The 26,157-nt window shown below is 36.3% G+C and overlaps 1 protein-coding gene across 11 annotated transcripts in view; it reads right to left on the reverse strand.

Moving 5' to 3' along the window:
• VPS13B (vacuolar protein sorting 13 homolog B) overlaps positions 1-26,157 on the reverse strand; it is a 1,048,068-nt gene that overhangs the window by 240,370 nt on the left and 781,541 nt on the right. For all 11 annotated transcript variants that reach the window (XM_072606881.1, XM_072606871.1, XM_072606867.1 and 8 more), the window contains one exon: positions 2,072-2,209. In XM_072606881.1, coding sequence (XP_072462982.1) covers positions 2,072-2,209 — 138 coding nt within the window. The remainder of the gene's footprint in view (positions 1-2,071; positions 2,210-26,157) is intronic.

The raw sequence follows: 26,157 nt of genomic DNA on the forward strand, positions 1-26,157 counted from the left end.
TAAATTTCATGGAATACTACTGTCAGAAGAAATAATGAAAGGGCTGGGTTTAGAAAAACCTAGGAAAACTTACTTGAACAAATGATGCAGACGGAAGGAATCAGAACTAGGAATTTATATAATAATAACATTGTAAAGACAGCAAACTTTAAGAGAAATATGATCTGTGGATCATGACTAATCATGATTTTAGAGGACTAATGATGATCAATACTATTAAGCTCCTGGCAGACAGGAAAACGCAGGATGATACAAACTTTTTTTCCACAAGGATAATGTAGGAATTTACTTTGCTTTACTATGTATATTTGTTACAAAAGTTTAGTTTTTCTTTTTTCCTCTTAAAATGGGAGACAGGTGAGACGAAAAGAAAACAATGCTTGTTAATTCTTTAAAAATGTGAAATGAAAAAGAGAGATTGAAAGATTCTTAAAGTTTAGGAACTGTAGATCATGCCAGATTCTGTGGAGAAGAGAGAGAGAGAGAGAAACTTCAGCTATGAAATATTTAGAAGTGAAAATGATGAGGCAAATACTATGTTAGAAACTATTTTCAGTTTGAGTCTACTTTCCCCAGGAATCAAGCTGGTATAAGGGACAATGTATCTTTGAGTGTTTAGGGGAAATGTTTGTACTTCTGTTCTTGCTTTGCCTGGCAAATATTCTTCTACAAAAGTTAACTGATGTTAATTATCTAGATGAAACTGGGGTACTAATGACTAGCAGTTCAGAATGGGGTTTGAGCTGATAACATCAGAAAGACAGCCCAGCCTCCAAAGGGTACCCCTTAGAAGTCTGATGGGGAGAGGGAGCAAGCCATACTCTGAGGCCTCAAATTGTTAGTATGAACATGATTTAGGATAAGGATCCTCAGAGCTCAAAAAGCTTAAAAAGAAATAAAGTTGGTTTTCCCTCAATATTCTTGCCTGTTTTGCTTTTTTCTCCCCACATAAGGTTTCTGGTTTTATCTAATTCTATGAAGCATCCCATTGATATGCTTGGTATTGCTTTAAGTTAAGGAGAAAATGCTCCTATTTTTACTCTCTTGGTTTGACCTTGCCAAGTAGACAGGTCCCTGTTTCTCTGTTTCCTAGGATGGAACCACACAGTCCTCTGCAGCTTTCTCAGTTAAGTGCTCATTTGCAGTCTTATTTTCCATGAAAGTGGCTCCCTTCTGGCCCACTCCCCTTGACCCTCCCACACTGCAGTCATATCTAGGAGACAGAAATTCCTGAAGATCTTCTAGCTCCAGGCCCCTCCTGTATCATTCATCATTGTGTTTTCCTTGTTGCAAATATGAACCACAGAGGATATGAGACCGATGAAGGTTCTAACATCAACATTTTATTTAGAAACATATGACTAAATTATTCTACAAGCTCCAGTACACATGATGGTCCCTCCACACTTCCCATCGTATGATGAAGAAAAACAACTCACGTTTCTAAAACACCTCATAGCTACCAAAAATACACTATTCAGATCTTGATGAAATGAACAAAAAAATCATTTGAAGAAACAAAAAATATAGAATATCAAGTAAAATATTAAAAAAGATAGGAATGAAACAAGAATAGTACTTCTAGACCTCAAACTATATTTTAAAACTGCAATCATCCAAACTATTTGGCACTGGTTAAAAAAAAATGTAGATCAATGGGCCAAATACTTGAAGACCTGACATGTGAAAGAGGGAATAAGACATTCTTCTGGCCATAGAAGGAGGAAGTAGGAACAATGAGTGAAAGTTGCAAAGAGTAAATAAATGTAGGTTGGATGACAGGAAAAACTTCCTAATAGATCTCTCAAAGAAGTGGAAAGTGCTGCCTTGGAAGGTAATGGGTCCATCTCACTGGAGGTCTTTGCCTAAAGTTTGTGTCACCACATGTAGATTGGATTGTAGAGCTTTGTCTCTCCTCCCTCTTTCCCCTACCCCCCAGGTATGAGATGAATGGTCATTAGATGACCAAAGAGATATTTTTAGACTTTTAAATTGATTTTGTAATTCTGTACTGCACATCAATGCTTATGATTATAAAAATAGACATCTACATGAAAACACAATATCCTACCTGGTCCATTAAGAAAGTCTTTAATCTGTAGAACAACAAGAGAAGGTGGAATTCCACTTTTGGTATCTATTTCTCCAGCCACTGTCTGTAACCAGACCTTGGAGTAATCCAGAGCTTCTGGTAGTGTCTTCCCAGGATCTGAAGTGACAAGATCATAATCCAAACCTTTAATAACATTTCAAGATTATAAATTGGGTCCTTTAAGAAATCAAGGAAACTAGCTCCAATACAGTAGGCAAATACTTCTTTAATATTTCAGCAATGATACAGTGTGTTCACAATATATCTGTACATATATACATATATGTACATGCACACAAACACAAAGACACACATACATCCTAATTCCAAGACTGAGATACTGACAACAATATTTGGCACATGTAATATAATAGCTACTGAAGCAGCTAAGAGAATAAAGATTAGCTGAAATTTTACTTATTTCATTTTTCATTAGAGTCTATGTTATACTATGTTATGCTGATAAGTGAATGCTGGAGGGGTTCTTCTTTTTATGCCAATTTAATTAAAGAACAAAATTAAAGAATTTTTAATTTAATTTAATTATTAATTAAAGAACAAAATTAAATTAAAAAACAAAAAAGTAAACTTTACAGAAACTTAAAAAAATGGAACACACTTAAAGATGCCATAGATAAGCATTGCTTAAAGAGTTATTTGATCTACTTAGGTGTTTCACTGGCATTGTAATCACTTTTTATTGCTAAGCTTTTGAAATTTCCTTCAGTAGCTTTTCCTAATTAACCTAAATGAAAAAAAAAGTCATTTCCTTAAGAACTACAATTAAAATAAAACTTGAGGTACTCAACTTGATGTGCTTAATGCTACATATTCTTATTTACCCTTTTTGGCTACTGATTATGGAAAAATAATAGTGAGTTTACTTTTTTAATTCTTGGCAATATTACTCTTACTGAAATAACTCTTTAAAAATGACTGCTGTATCTTGGCATACAATTTTTTTCTGTGTTTTTTTTTAACCTTCTAAATATTCAGTTTTTCTTTAGTTCCAAGGTTTTTTTTTCTGTGTGTTTTAATGGCCTCAGAATGTAAATTTTATAGAGATGCTCTTGCCATAGAGTCCATCTATTCCATTTTCATTTCATTTGAAAAGTCTTAATAAAGTAGTATTTATTTTAGGTTTTATTGATTGGATTACTTTCAAGAATGGCATTTACATGTTATATTCAACATATGGTCTTACACTAACACTGTCATATGTGAACTGGCACATAAATTTTACCTTGGAATTTGTATTTTTTGACCTTGTCATGTGATTCTGATGAAATCTGGCACTTATATACACTTATGTGATTTCAAAGAAAATACTGAAACCAACTGATGGTGATGTTAGATCTATGTGGTAAAAGATCAAATGCTGTCAGTGCATTCTTCCTCTTTTTTAATATGATGCATGATTTTAAAGCAGTGAGTACATTACAAAGTAGATCCACTACCAAGTAATGCTGTTCTAGTCTTGCTTTCAGAGTATGGCCTTGTACATAGGTTGTTACTAGTAAGAGATATAAACAGGCTCATGTATCTAGTGCTATAATAATTTTGCCATCATCAGCAAAGACATTACTAGGTTAGAGCAGCACTTCTTAAACTATGGGTCTCGACTCTATGAAAAATTTGGCAACAGTAAAAGGTTTGTGAATGCGCAATGACCAAAAATTAATTAAAAATCAAATGTGTAATGAATCCATGGTGTTTCTGGCAGCCCTTGCCTGTGTTACATTGGGCAACTTCACTGCAGCCTAGGTTCTGAACACAAAGGAATGCTGTGAAAGCTGGAGTTGTGAGTGGAAAAAGTCTAAGAAGCCCTGGGTGAGAGCATAGAACCTGGATCTGCACAGAGTTCTCACTCTGAAATTTCTTTACCTAATCATAATCTTTTATTATTTCATTTTATCATGACCTCTAATCCTTCCAGCTGTCAACTGTTTCCCAGGTCATCACCCTTGGACTGTCTACACTAGACTCCTCAGTGAATCGGTTCAACTCTATACTATCCTCCATACTCTAGTACCTTGTACTCTTTTCTTATCTCCCATTGTACCCTGGCAAACCTCCACTGTGAATTATTCTTCCCACCATCTGCCTCCTTTGCTTTCATGTGTTACTGAATAGGGCTGGAGAAAATCATGAAATTGTGCTGAGTTGGGAAAACCATAAATTTATCATGGGGCAGCTAGTGGTGCAGTGCATAGAGCACCAGTGCAGGAGTCAGGAGGACCTGAGTTCAAATGTCACCTCAGACACCTGACACTCACTAGCTGTGTGACCTTGGGCAAGTCACTTAACCCCCAATTGCCTCATCCTGGGTCATCTCCAGTCATCCTGATGAATATCTGGTCACTAGAATCAGATGGCTCTGGAGAAGTGAGGCTGGTGACCTGCACAGACAGCCCTCCCTCACTCAAAACAAAGTCAAGTGCAAGTCATGTCATTATTTCTCTGATGGCATGGTCTTCTTTGGCAACGAAGGACGAATATACACACACATAAATTTATGTTACATGATCTTAATTGGGCTCTTCCTGCAGCAAGGTAATCTCTTTATTTTTTTCTTAATCATTTTTTTTCCCCATTTACCACAGCAGCTATTCCAGACCATTTCATCCCTTCTTAATTCTCCCATGGAGCTCTTTCCCTTAAGCCAATCAGTGTGCTACCTTCTTCTTAAAAATTAGACTATTCACTAAGAGATTCCTCTTTTTTTTTCTTCCACATCTCTCATTATTCTGATGTCCTCTCTTATAATCCTTTCCTTTTTTACTTCAGTCTCACACAAATAAATGTCCTTTGTCCTTATCAAGGCAAACTCCTCAACATATAACTTTGATCTCATTCCATCCCATCTCCTTCAATAAATTTCCCTCTTTATCATTCCTGCCCATCACTAATCTTTAGTGACTAGCTGGTTCTCTGGTACCTACAAACATACCTCCCATGATCTGATAATTCCTGCTGTCTTCCTATATCTCTCTTCCCTTTCTTGGGTGAACTCCTTGAGAAAGCCTCAAAGCTAGGATGCACATAACTTTTTAAAGTCTGTAAAGTGCTTTACAGATAGTTTCTTATTTTGTCCTCACAACAACCTGGGGAACTGGATACTATTATTGTTATCCTCATTTTACAAAGAGGCCAAATGAGACAGAGGTCTTACTGAAGGTCACAGGGCTTGTAAGTATCCAATGCAAGATTTAAATTGGGTTTTCCTCACTCCAGAATGCAGCTTGGTGGTTCAGTGGATAGACTGTTGGGCTGAGTGTCAGGGAGATCTGAGTTCGAATCTGCCCTCAGACACTTGCTACCTAAGTGACCTTGGGTAAATCACTTAGCCTCTGAATGCCTTAATACACTGGAGAATGAAATGGTAAATTATTCCAGTATCTTTGCTAAGAAAACAGGGACAGTATGGCCCAGAGAGTACTGAAGAATTGGGTACAGGTGAACAACAACAATTTCTTCACTCTAGAGTCAGTGTTTTATACCACCTAATTATGAGCTCCGTGAGGGCAGAGACTGTCTTTGCCTTTCTTTGTACCCCAGTGTTTAACACAGAGCCTAGTCAGTGCTTAATAAATGCTTACTGAATGACTAATGATGGCACTCCTGAAGATTTATAAAATACTTCACATCAATTATCTTATTTGAGCTATATAGAGCAATCCTGTGAGGTAGGTGCTATTATTAGCTTCACTTTATAGATGGAGAGACTGAGGTTTAGAGAAACTTCCCATAGAAGTTTTGAAGAAAATGGGATATTTAAGGAGAAAATTTATTCCAGGCATGGAATAAACTCCATGGACTGTTCAAAGGAACAAAGGTAAGAGATGGAGTCTTATGTGGAAAGACCAGTGAGAAGGCCAATTTGGATTGACTCAAAAACATGAAGTGATATGTATGTATGCATGTATAAGCACATCGAAGTGTGGAGCTATATGTATGTATATGTGCACCCATATATGTATACATACACATGTATACATTTACATACATACATATGTGTATACTTATACACACACATGCACGCATACTGAAGCTGGAAAGGTTGATTAGAACCAGGCTGTAAAGGGATTTAAATGACCAACAGAGGAGTTTTTATTTGATCAGAGAGGCAAAAGGAAGTCATTGAAGTTTACTGAGCAGGGCAGTGACAGGTCCTAAACCTGGTCAGAAGGGTTTAGAAAGCTGAGATTAGAAAAATGTAGTGCTGTTAGTAAAACATGAACACCTTGGGGCCTATTGTAAAGGTCTCCTAGAGCAGATCAAAGGAGGAGCTGGGATTCCTGGGCTGCTATGACTGGAAACTTCTGGATGTATAAGACGCTAGATTAACTACTCTCTGCAAAATTCCTCCAAACCTGACCTCCAAGTAAATGAATTTTGGTTATTAATATTTAAAGACAAATTCTCAAGATACAATAACAACACCACCACTACCAAGGCAAAATGCTAGGTGAGGTAGGAGTTTTAAGAATTAACATGAGAGAACTTTAATACTAACAATAATCATTCAGAGACTCTTGTAAGAGACCCCCATATATACCTTCAGATGCAGTGAACATAAGATAACTTGCAGACTTTTGCAGTGGAGTTCTGTAAGTAGGGAATGCCATGGCTACAGTGACTGTCTGAACATCCCCATCTTGATCTTATCCCTTAAGAAGCAGCAAACTTGGGCTCCCTGCCAAGTTAGGTGTAGGAAGAAATGGAGAGGGGGTACAGCAGGCTGGAGATGGGTCTGCACAAGCAGCTGATTTGGTTTCAAGGAAATGGTGACTGGAAACCCAGTTGCATTTTTTGAGATTACTCAGAACAGGGACTCAGACAGAACAACGCCATATCTAGATGGGCAAAAGTAGCCTTCCTGGTCAGCATTGGGGTCTGTGGCATGAATAAAGACCACAGCGATGGAAGATAAAGTAAAAATGCTGAATCATCAAAGATATCAGCAATAGAAGTCCAGAGTACAATAGATCACATCCTAAAAATCAGAATGAAAAATCAGTAACACTAATATACAGTTAATAAATGTACCAGACCAAATCCTGATGCAGAAATCCAAGGAAAAGTCACAGTGAGTCATTTGTCTAGCCCAGGATGATATGGGGAAGACAGAGAAATTTGTGGACACAAGGGACAGAGTATGACTAAGAGCTTAGCATCAAGCAGAGCATTCCAGTATAAAGGAGACTGTACAACAGACCTATACCAAGGCACTATGACAAGAATAGGTGCCAATGGGCAGCTTTTTTCTATTCCAGCAGGAGGAGGACATCTGTGCTGAGACCTGGTGTTCTAGGTTAAGGAGAGATGAAGAAGTTCAGAAACAAGCAGTAGTTTGTTGGGCTAGGATCTCAGGAGCCCTAAAATGAAATCTGAAGTGAGGAATTAGGCTGGAAGAATGAATAAACAAAAAAAGAATCCTACTACAAAAAGCTATTATTGTGATAGGTACCTAATGCTCAAGTCCAAAAAAAAAAATATAGAATAACTCTAAAACATCTATAAGTAGAGACTGAAAGAAAAACACATCTAAGACATAATTCAACTAGAATTACTAAAGATGAAGCAAGAGTTAAAAAAAATTAAATGTTTTTTTTAAAAGAAATGAGAACACTAGAGAAAAAAATTGGAAAAGAAATTAAAGTTATGGAAAGAAGACCTGGAAAGACAATTAACACCTTGGTACAAAAACTACAAAACTTTGACCAAGCAACAAACACCTGGAAAAACAGGATGTACCAAAGAGAAGTTCATGACTGCATAAGACAACAAGAAATGTTAAAAACCAATCCAAAAGAATGAAAAAAATAAAAGATGTAAGGTATTCCAAGAAAAAACAAAAATAAAACAAAACACCTGACCTGGAAAACAGATCCAAGTAGAAAAAATTTACCTGAATTGGCACAACCAAAAAACAAAGAACCAAAAACAGACCATAATTCAAGCAGTCTTAAAAGAAAACTAGTCAGATCTCTTAGAATCAAAGGACAAAGTGGAAATAGGAAGAATCCACTGGTCACTTCCTGAAACAATTCCCCTGAATAAAAATCCCCACAAACACTGAAGTCAAAGTCTAGAGCTTCTAGGTCAAAGAAAAACTATGACAAGTAGCCAGAAAGAAATAATTCAGATACTGAGGAGATACTTACAGTTACCGCTATAAAAGAATGGAAAGCTTACAATACAATATTAAGGAAAGCAAAGGATATAGGCTAATAATCAAGAACACCTGACTCTGCAAAACTAATTATAATCCTACAGAGGAAAAAAAAATGAACCTTTCAATAAACAGAGGACTTACAAGTATTCCTGATAAAAAGACTACAACTGCATAAAAACTCTGAAGGGCAAACACAAGAGTTAGCAGAAACATAAAAAAGTAAACATAAGTGAACAGTCGTAAGGGACTATACACAAAGCTAAACTGTTTGCATTCTAACATGGAGAAAGGTTATGCCCCCCTAGAATCCTATCAGCATCAGGAGTTGTTGAGTCTAATTAGAGGTTTTGGGAATGGATCTGTCATGTTATGATAATCTTATAATACAATACAACAAACATTTATTATGTGCCTACTATTTATTGTTGATGTGTTTGGCCTTCATTCTTGAAGAGAACCATGACATCAAGATGATGAAATGACTTGCAGTTGACTTTGATTTGAGTGAAGAAGGGAGGACTGTGCAAGACCACCCACCTCATTTTCTTTTCCAGAGCCATCTGGGTCCAGTGGCCTGATATGCATCAGGATGACTGGAGATGGCCCAGGATGCAGTGTGAGGCCCTGGCCCTTTCAGGCTAAGGTCTTATCACATTCTCACTTTGAGTGAGATACACCCATTCAATGAATAGGCTTCTTAAAGTTACTCAAGGGATGGCCCCTTTAAACAAACAAACAAAAATCAAACTGTGAGAGGAAGACCCTCAGAGTTCCTGAGTAAAAGAAACAGTTACAATTTTAAGCACTATGATAAGCACTTGGGATAGAAATAAGAAAGACAGTTCCTGAGCTCAAGGAGATTATAGTCTAATGAAAGAAGATAACACACAAAAGCTGGAAAAGCAGGTTTGGGAGGAGGCAGAAGGGCAGCATGATGGTGGAGCCAAATCAAGCAATACAGCTGGTGGGAAATGAAGAGTCAGCTGAGATTTCAAGCCCTCTTTAAATAAAGGCTCTGGGAATAATTTTAGCTTCCACTCTCCAGTCCTCCAATCAGAGGAAGAAAGGCAACCGAAGGTAGAAGAGTTACAAGTACTAATGTTGAAGCAATCTCTGTGGTGATGTGCTCCCTGTTGATGACCTTATCCTGGGGGCAGGGAAGGGGAATGATGGTGGTGGAGTTGAAAACTAAGCAGCATAGCTGGTAGGAAATAAAGAAGGAGCTGAACTAGGAGAAGAATGGAAAGAAAAAGGAAGAATACACTAGTGAAAGAAGATTAGGGGAAATTATCTTACATAATGAGAGTACACAAGTAGATATCTTTGTAAACAATGAATAAGGGTGGGGCGAGCAGCTGACGGAAACCTCACTTTCCTCAGAGCTGGTCAAAGGATGAAACACACACACACACACACACACACACACACACACACACACACACACGGACACATAAATACAGTTCATGAATGAATGGAATGAAGTTAGTGAAGACCTCTCAGTGCTTAACAAAAGGCTATCAGTAGATGGTTAGGCCTAAGTTTCAGTTTCCCAGAAATCATGTGACTTTTGGGAATATGAAACTTAAACTCCCCCCCTTGGGTTGCCACATCAATATCCACATCAACACAATGCCTGTTGGTTATTCCACTGCTTCCTTGTCCTCTATGCACAGGGTAGACTGGAGTTTAGATTGTGAGTCTGCCTCCCAGCCAATAGGAGTAAAAGGCCAGGAGGGGGGTGGGATATGTGTTAGGGCTATATAATCTCTGTTTCTGCCTTTTGTAATTGCCTCACTCTCCTGATTGCTTATAAGAGAGGAGATGCCCTTTCTGGTGAGATTGTAATAAAATCTTGCTGCTTTGGTTCTACCTCCAGAAGTCTCTGATTTTCATTTGAATCAGTGGTCTCTGACCCACACACTCAACTGGAAAACAGAAGTGAAAGAGAAAGGAGAAGAGGAATTAGAGACTGGGAGGGAATATCCTTAAGCAAAACATACTCTCCCTAAGGCTACAGAAGAATATTTATAGCAGCTCTTTTTGAGGTGGCAAAGAAAGGGAATCTGAGGGGGTGCTCATAAATTGGGGAACAGCTGAACAAATTGCAGAGGTGGGGAAACTGTGACCTCAAGGCCACATGTGGCCCTTTAGGTCCTCAAGTCTGGCCCTCTGACTGAATCCAAACTTCACAGAACAGATCCCCTTAATAATTTGTTCTATAAAACTTGAACTTAGTCTAAAGGCTGCACCCAAGGACCTAGAAAGCCACAGGTTTCTCATCCCTGAATATAAATGTGATGCAAGATTTTTGTGCTATAAAAAATGATGAAGAGGTTTCTCTGAAATCATCTGGGAAGACTCATATGAAAGTGAAGTGAACAAAACCAGGAAAACAATTTATATGATAAGAATATGGCAAAGAAAAACAACTTTGAAAAACTTAGAAACGATCAGCATCTATGATTCTTAAGGAATGATGATGACACCTTTCTATTTTTTTAACAAGGCCAAAGAGGAAATTTGTTTTGCTTGATTATCCATGTTTGTAACCGGTTTTTTGTTTTGCTTTCATTCCCTTAAAAAAATTACTTCTAGTTCCAAATTCTCTCTCCTTCAGCCCCTCCCCCGATAAGGAAGGCAAGAAATGATATTTATTATACATGTGAAGTCATGCAAAACATATTTCTCCATTGGTCACACTGCAAAAATAAAAAGCACCAAGAAAAATAAAGTGAAAGAAAATATATTTTAATCTATACTCAGAATTTACTAGTTTTTCTTCATAGGCAGATAGCATTTTTTCATAAGGAGTCCTTTAAATATTGTCATGGATCACTGTTTTCATCAGAGTAAACTGAGTCTTTCACAGTTGATTGTCTTTATGATATTGCTATTACCATGTACAATGATCTCTTAGTTCTTCTCACTTCACTTTGCATCAGTACATATAAGTCTTCTCATGTTTTTCCTAAACCCACCTTGCTTGTCATTTCTTATAGCACAATAGTGTTCTACCACATACCGCAACTTGTTCTGCCATTCCCCAACTGATGGGCATCCCCTCAATTTCCAATTCTTTGCCACCACAAAAAGAGCTGGTATAAATATCTTTGTACACATAGGTCCTTTTCTTTTGATCTCTTCGCTATATAGACCTAGTAGAGGTACTGTTCGGCCAGAGTATGCAGTTTTATAGCCCTGTGAAAGTAGTTTGAAATTGTGCTCCAGAATAGTTGGACTAGTTCACAATTCCACCAAAAATGCATTGGTGTCTCAATTATTCAATATCCCCTCCAGTATCTACTGTTTTGGTTTTCCTTTTAGATGTCAGCTATCTAATTGGTGTGAGGTAATATCTCACACCTGTTTTAATTTTTATTTCTCTAATCATTTATGACAGAGCATTTTTTCATTCATATATTGAGACTTTTATTTCTTTTTCTGAAAAATTGCCTGTTCATCTCCTTTAACCATTTATCAAATGGGGAATAGTTCCTATTTTTAAAGCAATCTGCATTTTTGAAGGCAATACCCACATCCTTGAGATCACATCTTTTAGAATATGCTGGAATATTTGAAAACATAAATTGCTATCAAATGAGCTTATAACACTATACTTTGTCTTTTTAAGTATTTAGAGAATGGATCTTATTTTTATAAATTTGCTTCAGTTCCCCATACATTTGAAAAATGAGACCTTTATTAGAGAAACTTGCTGTAAAATTCCCTCCTCCCCCCTTCAGCTTCCTGCTTTCCTTTTAATTGTAGCTGCTTTGGTTTTGTTTGTGCAAAACCTTTTACATTTAATGTAATCAAAATTATCCATTTTACCTCTGGTGATCCTTTCTGTCTCTTGTTTGGTCATGAACTCTTTCCTTATCCATATATCTGACAGGTTATCTTTTTTTATGCTAATCTAATTTGCTTATATCACCTTTTATAGGTCTATATCATGTACTCATTACGAGCTTATCTTAGTATACAGTGAGAGATGTTGGTCTATGCTTAGTCTTTGCCAGACTATTTTCCAGTTTTCCCTGCACTTTTTGTCAAAGAGTGAGCTCTTACCCCAACAACTTGGATCTCTGAGTTTATCAAACATCAGTTCACTGTAGTCATTTGCTTCTATATGTTATGTGCCTAATCCATTCTGTTGATAAAGCACTTGAGATTTCTTATCCAGTACCAGATTATTTTGATGATTATCACTTTGTACTATAATTTGAGATATGATAAGCTTTTTCTTTTGTTCTCAACTGGGAGAAGGTGGGTTGAAACGGACTTTTGTCCTTTCTTGCTGATTGAAAACGGGACGAGGAGAGGATGAGGGAAAGCATACTTAGTACTTGTATAGATTTAATTATAAAATACTCCTTAAAGAAATGAATAACAGTTTAAATATCTGGAAGAATATTCAGGCCTCTTGCCTGGGTTGTATCAATATAATAAGAATGACAATACCATCCAAGTTATTGACAGTTTTAATACTATGTCAATCAAACTACCAAAGGAACATTTATAGAATTATATACAATGACAACAAAATTCATTTGGAGGAACAAAATACCTAGAATAACAAAAGAAATAATAAAAAAAGGCAAGAATGAAGAGGAAATAGCCATTTCTAGAAATCAAATTATATTATAAAACTTTTGAAACCATTTGGCATTAGTTAAAAAAATTGAAAAGTTGACCCAAGGGTCATACTTGACAAGGAAGAATCAGAAATAATGCAATTTAATAATTCATTGTTCAATAAAACCGAAATCACAAATACTTAAAAAGGAACTCATTACTTGATAAGAATTAATGGGAAAACTAAAAAGCAGTCTAGAAAAAAACAGTATCATACCAACATCTTATGCCATATTCCAGAAAAATTCAAACTAGATATGAAACTTGGATATTAAAGATCATACCATAAAAAAATTGGCCATATAACTTGCAGAAGTACAAGTGATGATTTTTAAGCAAAAAATTAATTGCAAAATTTTAGATAATTCTGATTATATGACACTGAATAGTTTTTGTACAAATAAAATTATGGTTTCTAGGGTAAGAAGAGAAGCAGGTAACTGGAGGAAAAAAAGTCTTTGATCAAAACTTTCAGATATGGGTTTGATGTCCAAGAAACATTGACAGCTAAGAGGAACATATAAGACCAAAATCCATTCTTCATGGACAAAGAGGCAAAGGATAGGAACAAACCTTTTTCAAAAGAACTATATTTCAGACCATTAACAACCATATGAAACAATTCTCCAAATCTCCAATAAAGGAAATGTACATCAAAAGAACCCTGACATTTCACTTCACATCAAATTTTAAAAGATGGAAGTAGTCAACGTTGGAGAGGTTATAGAAAACAGGCACACTGACATATTGTTGGTGGACCTATTAATCAGTACAACCATTCTGGGGGACAATCTGGAACTATGCAAATAACATAGCTAGAATGTCTACACTTTTCTGACCCAGAGATTCCACTGCTACCTCCAACCTCCAACAGACACCTCCAACAAAATCACTGATAAAATGAAAGGCTACCTACATATCAAAATATTTATAGTAGCGCTTTCAGGGGAAAAAAAGTGTTAACTCATTGACTGGGGAATGACTAACTGAACAAATTGTATACATGAGGTTAATGGAATATTACTGTGCTATAAAATTATGCATATAATAAATATGGAAAAACTTGCATGAATTGATACAAAGTGAAGTGAGCAGAGTCAAGAAAACAACAAAACAATGACTACAAAAATGTAAATGAAAAGAACAACTATCATAAAACAGTAAAAAATGAATGTTGGAAAATGATAGAGAACAAGCTTGGGTTCAAAGAAAAGATATAACAAGATATTTTTTCCCATGGTTCTGCAGAGGTGGGATTGAAACATATATAATACCAGTGCTTTTTTTTTTTTAATGTATAAACTAGTTTTGCTTCATTTTTTTCTCTTCCTCTTTATCTTAATTTTTTTTTTGTTGTTGTTATAAGGGATGGAAGAGAGAGGGAGGATTATAAGAGGAAATCTATTTAAAACGAAAAAGACCAGTAAAAATCTGTTTTAAAAAAGAAAATAATCCCATGTTTTTCAAAAGGAGCAACTACCAAAGAGAAAATCCAGAAAGTGTGAACCAGTTCTAAGATTTATCAATGCTTCCCAGGCTATCGATCTCCCTAAGTTTGATCTGAATTTTGTAATTGGTTTGCTAATATGGGTTTTCCTTAGATCTATTAAAATGAGGTCCCAAGGTCTCCTTTTGGAGTAACGTTATCTAAGTTGGGGACTTTTAATGACTGGCTAATTTCCAGAGTAATAAAATGAGTTTGTTTTTTCACTTTTCACTCTCACTTAAGTGAGAGATAATAATTATATCGCTTGTGTCTTTTCTGTAAAGAAACTTTGAAACTGAGATCAGAAGAATTTTCATTATCATTTGCTCCACATGAAAATCCAAATATTTCTCAGATTTAAACATTCTGCTTACCATCTTGCCTTGTCTCACCGGGCAAGATCATTTTTAAATGATCAAGTTGTTTACATCGCACTTTCATTAGTGGCTTAATGTGAAAGTCTTAGAACAGAATCTGATGATTATAGTGTCCTCATGCTATAATGCATTCAAGTTATAACGTATATCAAACCCTGAACAAGAAAATTTCGCACAGCTAACAAAAGAACATATGGTTGTTAATGGTTTGAAAAATAGTTCTTCTTTTGAAAAAGGTATGTTCCTTTAGTCACCTGATAGAAGATAATACCATTAAGCAGCTTAGTAAATAAGGCTTTTATATACTTTTTTGATAAGTATAAAGTAGTGTGAATTTTAAAGTGTCTAGTCTCTAAAGCCAGAAGGAATGAACTCAACAGAATATATCTGTTTATTTCAAAATGACTTAGTAATGATCAAACTTTTAGGCAGGTAGGTGACAGAGTGAAGTGTTAGACCTGGAGTCAGGAAGACTTCAGTAGACAGCTGCTGGATGCTTCAGTTTCACATGTAAAAGGGGGAGAATAGCCCTTACCTTCGAGGGTGTTATGAGGGTAAAAATAATGCTACTATCATCAATCTTTCTCTACCCACATACTCCTCTCTATTTGCATGTACTCTAGATCCTAAGTTATTTAGGAGCTGAGGACAGCCCATCCCTTTTTCTTCCTATTTTCTTTTGGTTATTTTCGGACAGTTAAGCTAGAGTTCGGGTGTCAAATTTAAATAGAAAGGGGGCACTAAGAAGGATCCCTGAGGTCCACATATTGATTTCAAAAACCATATATCAACATCTTATGTGTTCTACTAAATTTTCATTTATTTTTAAAAATATTTCCGAGCTACATTTTAATCTAGTTTGAGTGCCTGTTTGACACCTTTGAGCTACAGGGTGGGTAGACAAAGGAAGTAAATTTAGAGTAAGTCCCAAACTGATTTTCATTGATCTGGATTCTAGTAAGCTTGCTTAGATTTTCACTCTCATTTACTAGAGAATAGTAACATAAAATTTTATAGAATAAGTAGCTGTTCCAGTAGAGAAAAATTATTCACACAGACCACAAGCCAATCCTGATGTATTAACAAGAAAATAAGAAGCTGATAAGAGGGAATCAGATTAGATAGTTGTTTGGAGAAATAATTAATACTTAAGTGAGAGCTTGGTCATTTAGGCATGGTTCAAAAGAACACATTTTTTTGGGGGAAAGATTACTAATTTGCTTAGACAAATTATGCTTCCTACTGTTTAAGAGATAGTGTGGTATAGTGCTGTAGCTGTAGAAATCCTGTTTCAAATCCTTCTTCAGAGAAGTTATGGAATCACACAAAGCATTTAATCTTGGAGCCTCAGTTTACTCATCTGTAAAATGGGGATACATTGTGAAGACTGATGGGAAGGCTCAGGAAGCTCTCTATAGACATCTGCTATTATTACTTTGGCAAAGAAGTACGACAGAAACTTAGTTAATCTGTAAAAGGAGTGCAGAAAAAGTAATTTGTAAGTAACTTTAAAATGTTTAATTTAGGGTTTCTATTCTCATTTGGTTTCAAGTTTGATATCCGGACACTTTTGTACTAAAAGAGGAAGATGTAAAGTTTACTGTCAATGAAGGGAATGTAGAAGAAAAATGGAGTGGTACAAAGTGGAGGAGAAAAATTAACTGGGTGCTGATTGATCTCCCTTTGTCCCATCCAGTCTAGGGCCCAAGAGCTGCTAGCTAGGCCTTTAATTTAACCCTTCTGTATGTGACCTGGCAAAGAAAAGCCAAAAATTTTCTTTGATGCTCAAAGTGTCCTTTAATGAGAGATCCGAGCTGTGGTTGAAAGTATTCTGAATGACGACCTGCTGTATTAGGTCACTCCACTTCCATCTGTGAGACCTCATGGAGTCACTGCTGGCAGCCAGTCTTGTGTTTAGCTCTAGCAATGCTAAATGACTTAAATAAAATTTCCTGGCTTTGGAAGGACACTAGCAGAAAGGGAAACCAGCTGAGTCTCCCCTTCAACATCCAAAAATGTAAAAGGCATAAGACTTGTTGGGCCCCTTTCTGTTCCTAAGTCCTACAGAACCTTCCCTCATTACTACAGAGTAAATCTGGCTAGCTCTCTCATCTCCTCTATTCTGTGTACTACTAGGAGTCACAGTCCCCTGGGTGCTCATGATGTGAATGAATATTGTGTCATAAGGTAGACCTACCAGTCTCTCACTCCATCAGCAGCCCTTCCTGTACCCTACACCTGAGCTTGGTGAACTGCAAAGAGTACTGAATTTGGAGTCAGAAGGCTTGGGTCCTGTATCACTTAATGCCACTATGAACCTGTGCACGCTGTGGCAAATCACTTGTCCTCTGGGGGCCTCAGTGTTCTCATCTGTAAAATGAGGGGTTTGTACTCTCTGATCTCTAACATCTTATGACCATGTCTTCCCCAAGAATGTCTGGGTTAGGGCTGGGGAGATATGGTCATACCTGGTTTTGGGTTTTTTGAATATTCAATTGCAGGATGTGAAGGATGAGTAGGAGAAGGGGACCAACAGGAAGCAGATTTATCACTGTTGCCAAATTCCTAGATTTTAGAAATTTATATTATTCTTCTTTGTTTACTTTATATTCTAGCATACCTGGTACTTCCATATAAATATTCCATCCTTGTAACTTTGAACCCCCACTCCTGAAACATACTTTCTTTTCAGTTTAACCCATTAGGAATATCTATATCACTGAGAAAGAATATATAAACAAAGAGAGAAGAAAGGTTCTGGACAGTCTGAGGAGACATGGGGGGGGAGGGGAGCTTTGGGGAAGCTTTGGGAGAAGAGAAGACTATAAACCATAGATGATGATCCAGAAAAGTGTAACAAAAAGGAGCAGACCTCCAGGTAGGAGAACACGCAAGGAGGAAGTGTCACTGATCCAAAGCAGGGAAAAAAAATATCCAGGAGGAGAACAGGAGTGGATGACTGTGTATAAAAGTCTGAGAAAAGTCAAAGGAATCAATGAAAAAAAAGTGATAAAAGGCAGCACAGCAGTACCAGCTTTCAGACTATATTACAAAACAGTAATCATCAAAACAATTTGGTACTAAGAAATGGATTGGTTGATCCTGGGAATAGATTAGGTATACAATACACAGGAGTAAATATAATAACTGTAGTAATCTGGTGTATGACAAACCTGAAGATCAAGCTTTTGGGGCATGAACTCAACATCTGACAAAAATTGCTTTGAAAACTAAAAAACTGGAAGAAACTAGGCATCGACCAACATCCACACCATAGTTTTTCGTTTTGTGTGTGTATGTTTTCTTTTGCAACATTGATAATATGGAAATGTGTTTTGCTAGACTTCACATGTATAATCAATATCATGTTGCTTGCCTTCTCAAGGGGTGGGAGGAAAGAAAAGAATTTGGAACTAAAAATTTTTAAGAATGAATGTTAATTTTTTTTTTTACATTTAATTGGGAAATATTTAACGAAATAAATAAAAATACATGAAAAAAAGACAGAAAAGTCAAGTGGAAAGGCTATGGGATTTAGCAGTAAAGTATTCAATAGGAACCTTGGTAACAGTAGTTTTAGTTGCATGGTAGGGTCTGACTGCAAAAGGATGAGAAATTAGACTGAACAATTGTGATCACTGCCATCTTATAAATGGGGAAGCTCAGTGATATAGTAAAACAGTAATGGATCTGAGTCTAGATACAGGTCTTGACAGCTCAAAGCTACTTCCCTCCCCATTCTGATCCAACCTTTCTCCCTACAAATTCTAAGTGATCATGTGGCTAGGCTTCTCCAAGGTGGCTTTTTCTTTGGTATGTCTTTTCAAGGTAATAATGGTAGTCAGTGAATCAATGAACATTAATTAAGGGCTGGCTGTGTATTGTGTCAGGGATTATGCTAAGTACCAAAGTCAGAAATATAAAAGCGAAATAGAATCCACTGTCAGGAACTTTATATTCTAGTGGGGAGGGGGCATATATTACACATATATGAATTACTAAATGAATACAAGGTGGTGATGGGAAGGAGGGCACTAATTATATACACACACATACATATACATACACACGTGTATGTGGGGTGTGTGTGTGTGTGTGTGTGTGTGTGTGTGTGTGTGTGTGGGTGGGTGTGTGTTCAAGTCCTGATCTTTAGGCATTCAATTCACAGGTTAATTCTAAGTCCTTCCAGGCACATTAGCAAAATCTTCAGTTCCAAAAAAAGTGTAATTCAATCCTTTTTTTTAATAGCTACAATTGCTAAATGAAATCCAGTTATGACTTATGAAGTGTAAGAAGCCAGTTTGTGATTTTTCAATTGTGCGTTTACTGAAATGTTTGGCACCTTTTCCGCAGTCCTGTTCCTAACAGGGATGGAGAAGCCAACTACTGCAGTTGCACATATTCAAGCTGTGCCATGAATGATTATACTGAGGTCATAAGTGCCTCAGTCAATCACATGCCCACATTTGAAAATATTTTACTTAAAACAAAGAGTATTAGATTTTTTTCTACAAAAATGTAGTATCTTAAGATGTATAAAAAGGTTACACATTTTAGATTTTGGATCTTGATACTCAGATATCTCATGTGAAAAAAAAACAACAAAACTGCTCTCACTATCAGGTGTAATTTAGGTAGTTTTACCTGAATATCTGTTTATTAACATAGCTAATAATAAAGAGGGGGAAAAAAAGAAAAGAAAAACCAAGAAGACAGACCCAAACATTTAGAAGTCAAATTTCTGCAATGTTTCTTGGTACGTAAGAATAAGTTGATGATTTTAATTTTAAGATCCTAGACTAATTCTGCATGTACTAAAGGAAGGAGTCTGGAGGTTAGAAACACAGCCTAAGGAAGGTTCAACTCCTTCAAAATTGACTAGATGGCACAGTCACCTCTTTGAAAACAAACAAAATCCCAAACAAACAAGAAGAAAAATGATTTTTTGAGGCAGCTTGGGCAGCATAGTCAAGAAATGAGGCAACTACAAATCTGGACTACATTACCTTAAACAAAACAAATACTGATTTAAAAATATTTATAAACACAACTAATAAGATTATGTTAAAAAACAACTGCATACATCTTTATTTAAATGAGGATGGCCAATAATCCAGCTGCTACATATAAAGATATTGGCAGAAAACATCATTTTTGTTAGAGCCTGTTCCAGATAGGAGAAGCATCAAGGGAAAAAGGCTGCTTTCTTATTATTTCAATTTAAAAAAAAACACAACAACCCACCTATATTAACCCACTGTTTTTTATTCCTTCACATTAGACAGAAAAGCACTAAATAGTATATTAATGTAAGTGGCTGTGAAAAGGCAATCAAAAGTGATCATTTGCATTAAAAATATCTTATACTCTTAAAATGACTAGTAATAAAAACTGGCCACTTATCTAAATATCATACTGGATTACCACTATTAGGCCTCTATCCCAAGGAAATCAAAAGAAGACTAAAAGGACCTACATACACAAAATTATTCATAGTAGTTCTTTTTCTGATAGTATAGCACAGGGAATTTTGGGGATTCTCATCTATTAGGGAACAGACGACCAAATTATGGTATATAAATGAAATGGAAGAAATGATGCAAGAAATGATGAAATAGATGGTTATAGAGAAACCTGGAATGACCTGTATGAACTGATACAGAATGAAGTAAGCAGAACCAAGAGAAAAAAAAATTTACAATTATACCAATATTATGTAGAAAAACAACATTTAAAGACTTGAGAACTCTGAGTAAATTAATGACCACCAACATTTCCAGGTGACTGATGATCAAGTATGCCACTTACTTTACAGAGAGGGGATGAAGGGATGAACTCTAAATGTAGAATGTTGATGTGAATAGAAACAGTACCCTAAGGTTAAAATAGTATTGATTGACTTTGTGAAGCCCTTGGTGTCCAAAAGTCTCTCCTTACCACAAAACTTCCTCTTATCCTGGACCATATAATTCCCTGTCCCCACCCTTCATCCTGGGGAATGGGATTTTCTTATCTTGTATCATTCATAGTGCCTTTATCTTGCAAGACTTTATCTTACAAGACTTAGCCTAGATCTCCAACCCTAAGGAAACCCTAAAATCATCCTATATAAATCTGTTCCTTGCTAAAATCTCAGGCCTTCTGCTTTTGTGTCAATAAAGCTCCCAATGGCTACAGAGAAGGTCTAAGTGAATTCACTCACATTTTGAACCACCACTCCCATCTCTCTCTCTTCAACATTATGATACATTTTTGGACACTGTGAATGTGGAAATTTGTTTTGCTATGCAAATTTGTTATAAAGGCTTTGTTTTTTTGGTTTTTTTCTTTAATGAGGGTGGTGGTGATGACAGGAGGTTGAGGGCAGATAGGGACAGGATAGGCCCCCCCTCCCCCCCAAAAAAGGAAGGAAAATTTTAGAAAAGAAAGTCATTGAAGCATTTTTAATGGAGAGGGCAGAAAGAAAGAAGCACAGACAATTGGGACATCTTTGAAAGCTACAGATTGAATTTATTACATACTTAAAAAGAAAGCTGCACAAACACACAAAAATAGGGACTTGCAATTTCATGTACAATCTTTTTACTGTTTTACTATGGAAATGAAAATTCTGATTTAATGTGGTAAGGTCGAAAGAAAAAAAAAGGGTTGCTATAGCCAAAACATTTAATAACCTACAGTCAACTTGGTGAGAGCCTACCTGATTCATCCAGGCTGTCCAGTAGACAACTGGTATGTAGTCTGTTCCAAGACTGGTATATGGAAGTCTTTTTAGCTTTTTTAAGTCCTCTGGACCCACATTTTAGGGGCATTGCTTTCTAGAACCCAGGATTATATGCCATAATAAAGTAAGCTTCAGAACACTTAACCTACAGAGGAGCATAACCAGGGGGATTTAACCAACCCAGCTTTGGAACTCTTGCCTTGGGGTCAGTGCTGTCATGACTGGTGAGTATATGATCTGCAAACTCATAGGGCCCAACTCTAGCTGACTATCATTATACATATACCCTGAAACTCTGCCTTAGGCTTTCAATCTCTTCCTTTAGGAATGGTAATCAAATCAGTAAAGTTTTTCCCCAAGAAGTAGCATGTTAATTAACTCTTGCAAGGTCTACGCACCATCTCAAAGACTCCCTAAAATAAAACACACCTGGTCTCCCTCTACTTGAATATAAGTTCCTTGAGGGCAAGAATTGTCTGGCTTTTGTATTAACATCCTCAGTGCTCTGTACTATGCTAGCTAGATAGCAGGTACTTACTAAATGCTTGCTAATTGACTCATGATGGGACTTTCATTATAAATTCATTTTTTTAAGGTAGGGTTGTAAGGAAAAGAGTCATGAAAAAACTTGTAAATCAGCTGGGCATTAAAGAATGGGGAAGAATTTGAAAGGCAGAGATGGTGAATTAGGAGATATTTAACATTCATGCAGTACAGAATATTTTTAAAGTTCCAACTGAAAGACCATTTCATGATATATAATACATAATGGTATTTGCATATTAATGACAAATAAGTACATATGTTAGCATTCATTTTCATTTTTGAATTTAAAAAACTCTCCATTTTGCTTATCATTTGTTGTATCACTTTTCTGTGAGGATGTTCTTATAGAATTCATTCTGTAAGATGGAAAGCTCTTAGGAGGGTCAAAAGGATCTTGATAGGATAGAACATTGAGGCTGAATCTAACAAGATAAACTTCAATAGGGATAAATGTAAAGTCTTGAACTTGGGTGCAAAAAAATGATTTCACCTAACATAAGATGGGGGAGACAGGTTGTTTTGAGAAGGATCTGGAGGTTTTAGTGGACTACAAGCTCAATATGAGTCAGTAGTGCAAAATGGCAGTCAAAACAGCCAAGGCGAACTTGAGCTGCATTAGCAAGAGCACAGCTCCTAGGAAGAGACAGTTTATAACCCCACCGTATGGCTGACTTTGTCAGATCTCAACTCAAGTATTCCGTTTACTTCTGGGCACCATTGTTTAAGAAAGACACTGATAAGCTGGAAACTGCTCAAAGGAGAATGAAGAGGGTCTTAAGTTCATGACACAGAGCACAGGCTGAGGTACTTGGAATGTTTAGCCTGAAGACTCAGAGAGAAGTGATAGCTGTGTTCAAGAAGTTGAAGGGCTGTCATGTGGAGGACGGATTAGTTTTATTTTATTTGGCCCCAGATGGCAGAATCAGGAGCAAAGGAAGGAAGGAAGAAAATAAACATTTATTAAGTACCTACCATGAGTCAGTCACTATGGTAAGCAAATACCTCATCTGACCTTCACAACAATCCCAGGAGGGAGGTGCTGTTATTAATCCCCATTTTATAGGTTGGGAAACCTCAGGCAAAGTTTAAGTGACTTGCTTAAGGTGATACAGCTAGTGATTATCTGAGGCTGAATTTGAACTCAGGTTCCCCTGACTCCAAGCCCAGTGCTCTAGCCACTGAGCCACCTAGCTGTTTCTAATGGATGAAAATGGAAAAGAAGCAAATTTAGGCTTGCTTTTAGTAAAAGTTCTTAACAATCAGAGCTATCTAAAAGTAGAGCAGGTGGCCTGAGAGGTGGTGACTTCTCCTTTAGAATTCTTCGTACTGGGGATGATCACCTGTTGGGTTATGTGATAGTGGAGATTCCTTGGTATATGGGTTGAACTCGAGGACCCTTCAGGCTCTCCAATTCTGTTATTCTATGAATACTATGTAATAGCACTGTGATAAATGGCTTTAAAAAGCTGCTAACATGACATTTGACCATGACTGTTTTTTGCTGTTTCTTCATTCAGTTCAGTCATATTAGTCTTCAAAACTTCAAGCAACCTGGTACAAATAGAAGGTTGTATTTTCAATTTTTATTGAAATGATTACTTGTTTAAAGTGTAAGTTTCAGTTTTGGCCCACTGACTGGCTACATTTGAGAGGCTTCATGACTGTGGATATTGCAAAGCTCTGACATAGCTTGCAAAAAGAGAAGACTTAGTCAAATGCTCAAATTGACCATCCCTGGTCCAGAACAAATTGTCTTTTGGGAAAGAAAGGCTTTTTTTGGCTAGACACATTCTTCTTTATGCAGTCACACTACTGGAAGAGGACTGGGATTCTCTTTCAGAGGTGTCTCAGAATCCCAGATTCTCATTGTATCTTTGCTAAGTAAGATGGATGACAACAGGCAAACTACTTCAGTCTTCCTGTGAGTCAACTTTTCCCTTTTATAAAATCAAAGTTAATTGATTATAAAATACTTGAAGATCTCTGGAGAAAAGATGCATTCAACATAACTTATAACTTGTCATTAATAGTTAATATAGTCTCTCTTTAAATAACAGTTTTTTAAAACAGAATGAAACAAAATTCTGTTTAATTTTTGTTGCCATATGATTTCCATAAAAAGGAATATGAGCACATGCAATAATAATTTATGACTTGCATAGAAAACAATAAAATATTACTAGCCATGCTGTATTGCTATTTTTTAAAAAAATAATCTCATTTTCCCATCTCTTCCACCTCAAAAAGGAAATCCTATTATCCACATAATAACTTCAGTAGTGTCTTAAATAGGAACATCACATGGTTCCATATGCATGTGCTAAAATTGCTACTGGCCTACTGCCACTCTCATCATCTTACAGAAAACAATAAATTCCTACTTTGGGAGAGAAACCACTAAAGAGGCAGAGAAATAGGTTTGGATTTTTTTTTTCATTTAAAATTTCAAAAATCTCTATTTCTTGGTAACCAGGAAAATAGAAGTCAAACACTAGTGTCACATTTAAAGGCACTTTTGTTCACTGTGCCAGGCAACACACTTGCAGTGTAGGATATGGTCGTAGAATGCTGCTCTACTGATCCTACTCCCTCCCATGTGGCACACACTGAATCTGACAACTCCGTTTAACTGAAAGATAATTGCAAATGGGTCAGTAGTATATTTGATACGTGCTTTTTGCTCACTGGATACAGGTTAAATTTACACTTGGCTACATCACAAGGTTTTGTGAAGCCACATTAAATTGTATACTATTGATTATATTACCTGATTAGGAGAAAAGTGCTTGATAAATAAGAACTCTAGTAAGGAAAAAAATCATGTAACAGGAGATGAAGACAGCAAACCCACTTTGTCCAATGGTTCTACTTACTTATTAAGGTTCTGGTATTACTTTGAGATACATGAGGGTGGGTTGTTTATGGTGAAGAGGATATTTCCTATTATTAATTTGAAGGTTGCCAAGATCACATTTTAGTTAGACTGATGAATTAGCTTCATCAACCACTTGTTACCATTACTCTTTTTTTCTTATCTATGTGTGTATTTCTTGAAATGATTCTTAAAAGCATTTACTCTTTAAAACATGAAAATGGGTGTTACTTTACTAGAACTGTAGGGGATGTTTATATTTTTTTTGGATTAAAAATTTTGTGATTATGGTATAACAGCATTTCAGAGCTGAAAGGGACTTTACAGATTACTTCATTCCTCATCCTCCTCATTTGATGACTTAGGAAACAGCCCCAAGAAGTAAAAGGACTTTCATCAGATAGCATAGCTAGGAGAGGGAGAGAATGATGACAAGAACCCAGTGTTCTGATTCTCATTCCTGAGCTCATTTTATGCTAACATGTGGCCTTTTCAAAGGTCTTCCAAAATTAAATAACTGACTTTCCTTCTCAAAAAACTCAATAACATGTGTTGATGTCTATTTGAATATTCAGGAAATAAAGATGTCAGCAAGCAGATGCATTTGTGGTTAGAAAAAGGAATGCCATAAAATGACTGTGAAGAGAAACCCAGTGAAAGGTAAATAAAGACTTTCATAGTGCTGATTCAGCACTATCCAAGCCATAAAACGAGAATGGGCCTTTGAAGTCATCTACTCAAACCCTCTCTCATATTATAAGAGATTGAGGCCCAAAACAACAAACTGACTTATCCAAGGTCATGTGGTTAGTAAATAGCAGTACCTGAAACCTTAATGGTAAGTCTATTGTAGCACAGAATTTACTAAGCAGTAGTTTTACTCTGGCATTTATTATCATTAATAAGAAAAGTTGAAAACTTGTTAAAGCTCTCACATGGTCCTAAAGGACAGGCCTGATGTTATACAGAGGCTCTAGTGGACTAGATGATTTCTATGGTCTCTTTCAAGTCCTAAAATTCTTGACTCCATGAATATATAATTTATTTACTCATACTTAAGCTAAAAATTATTCTTTTCTTGCAGTTAAAGTAGCAGAATCAGAATAACTGTACCTTTTTTTTTCTTTGAAAATGAGCTGGAATAGATGATTTCTGGGATCCTTTTCCCACTGTAACATTCTATGAATACAGTACCTTACTGATTTCAGGTTACTTTTTCACATAAGCTTGGTTTAGCCTCCAGACTG

The sequence above is a fragment of the Notamacropus eugenii genome, chromosome 4 (genome assembly GCF_028372415.1).
Source record: "Notamacropus eugenii isolate mMacEug1 chromosome 4, mMacEug1.pri_v2, whole genome shotgun sequence".
In the NCBI taxonomy this organism is placed as follows: domain Eukaryota; kingdom Metazoa; phylum Chordata; class Mammalia; order Diprotodontia; family Macropodidae; genus Notamacropus; species Notamacropus eugenii.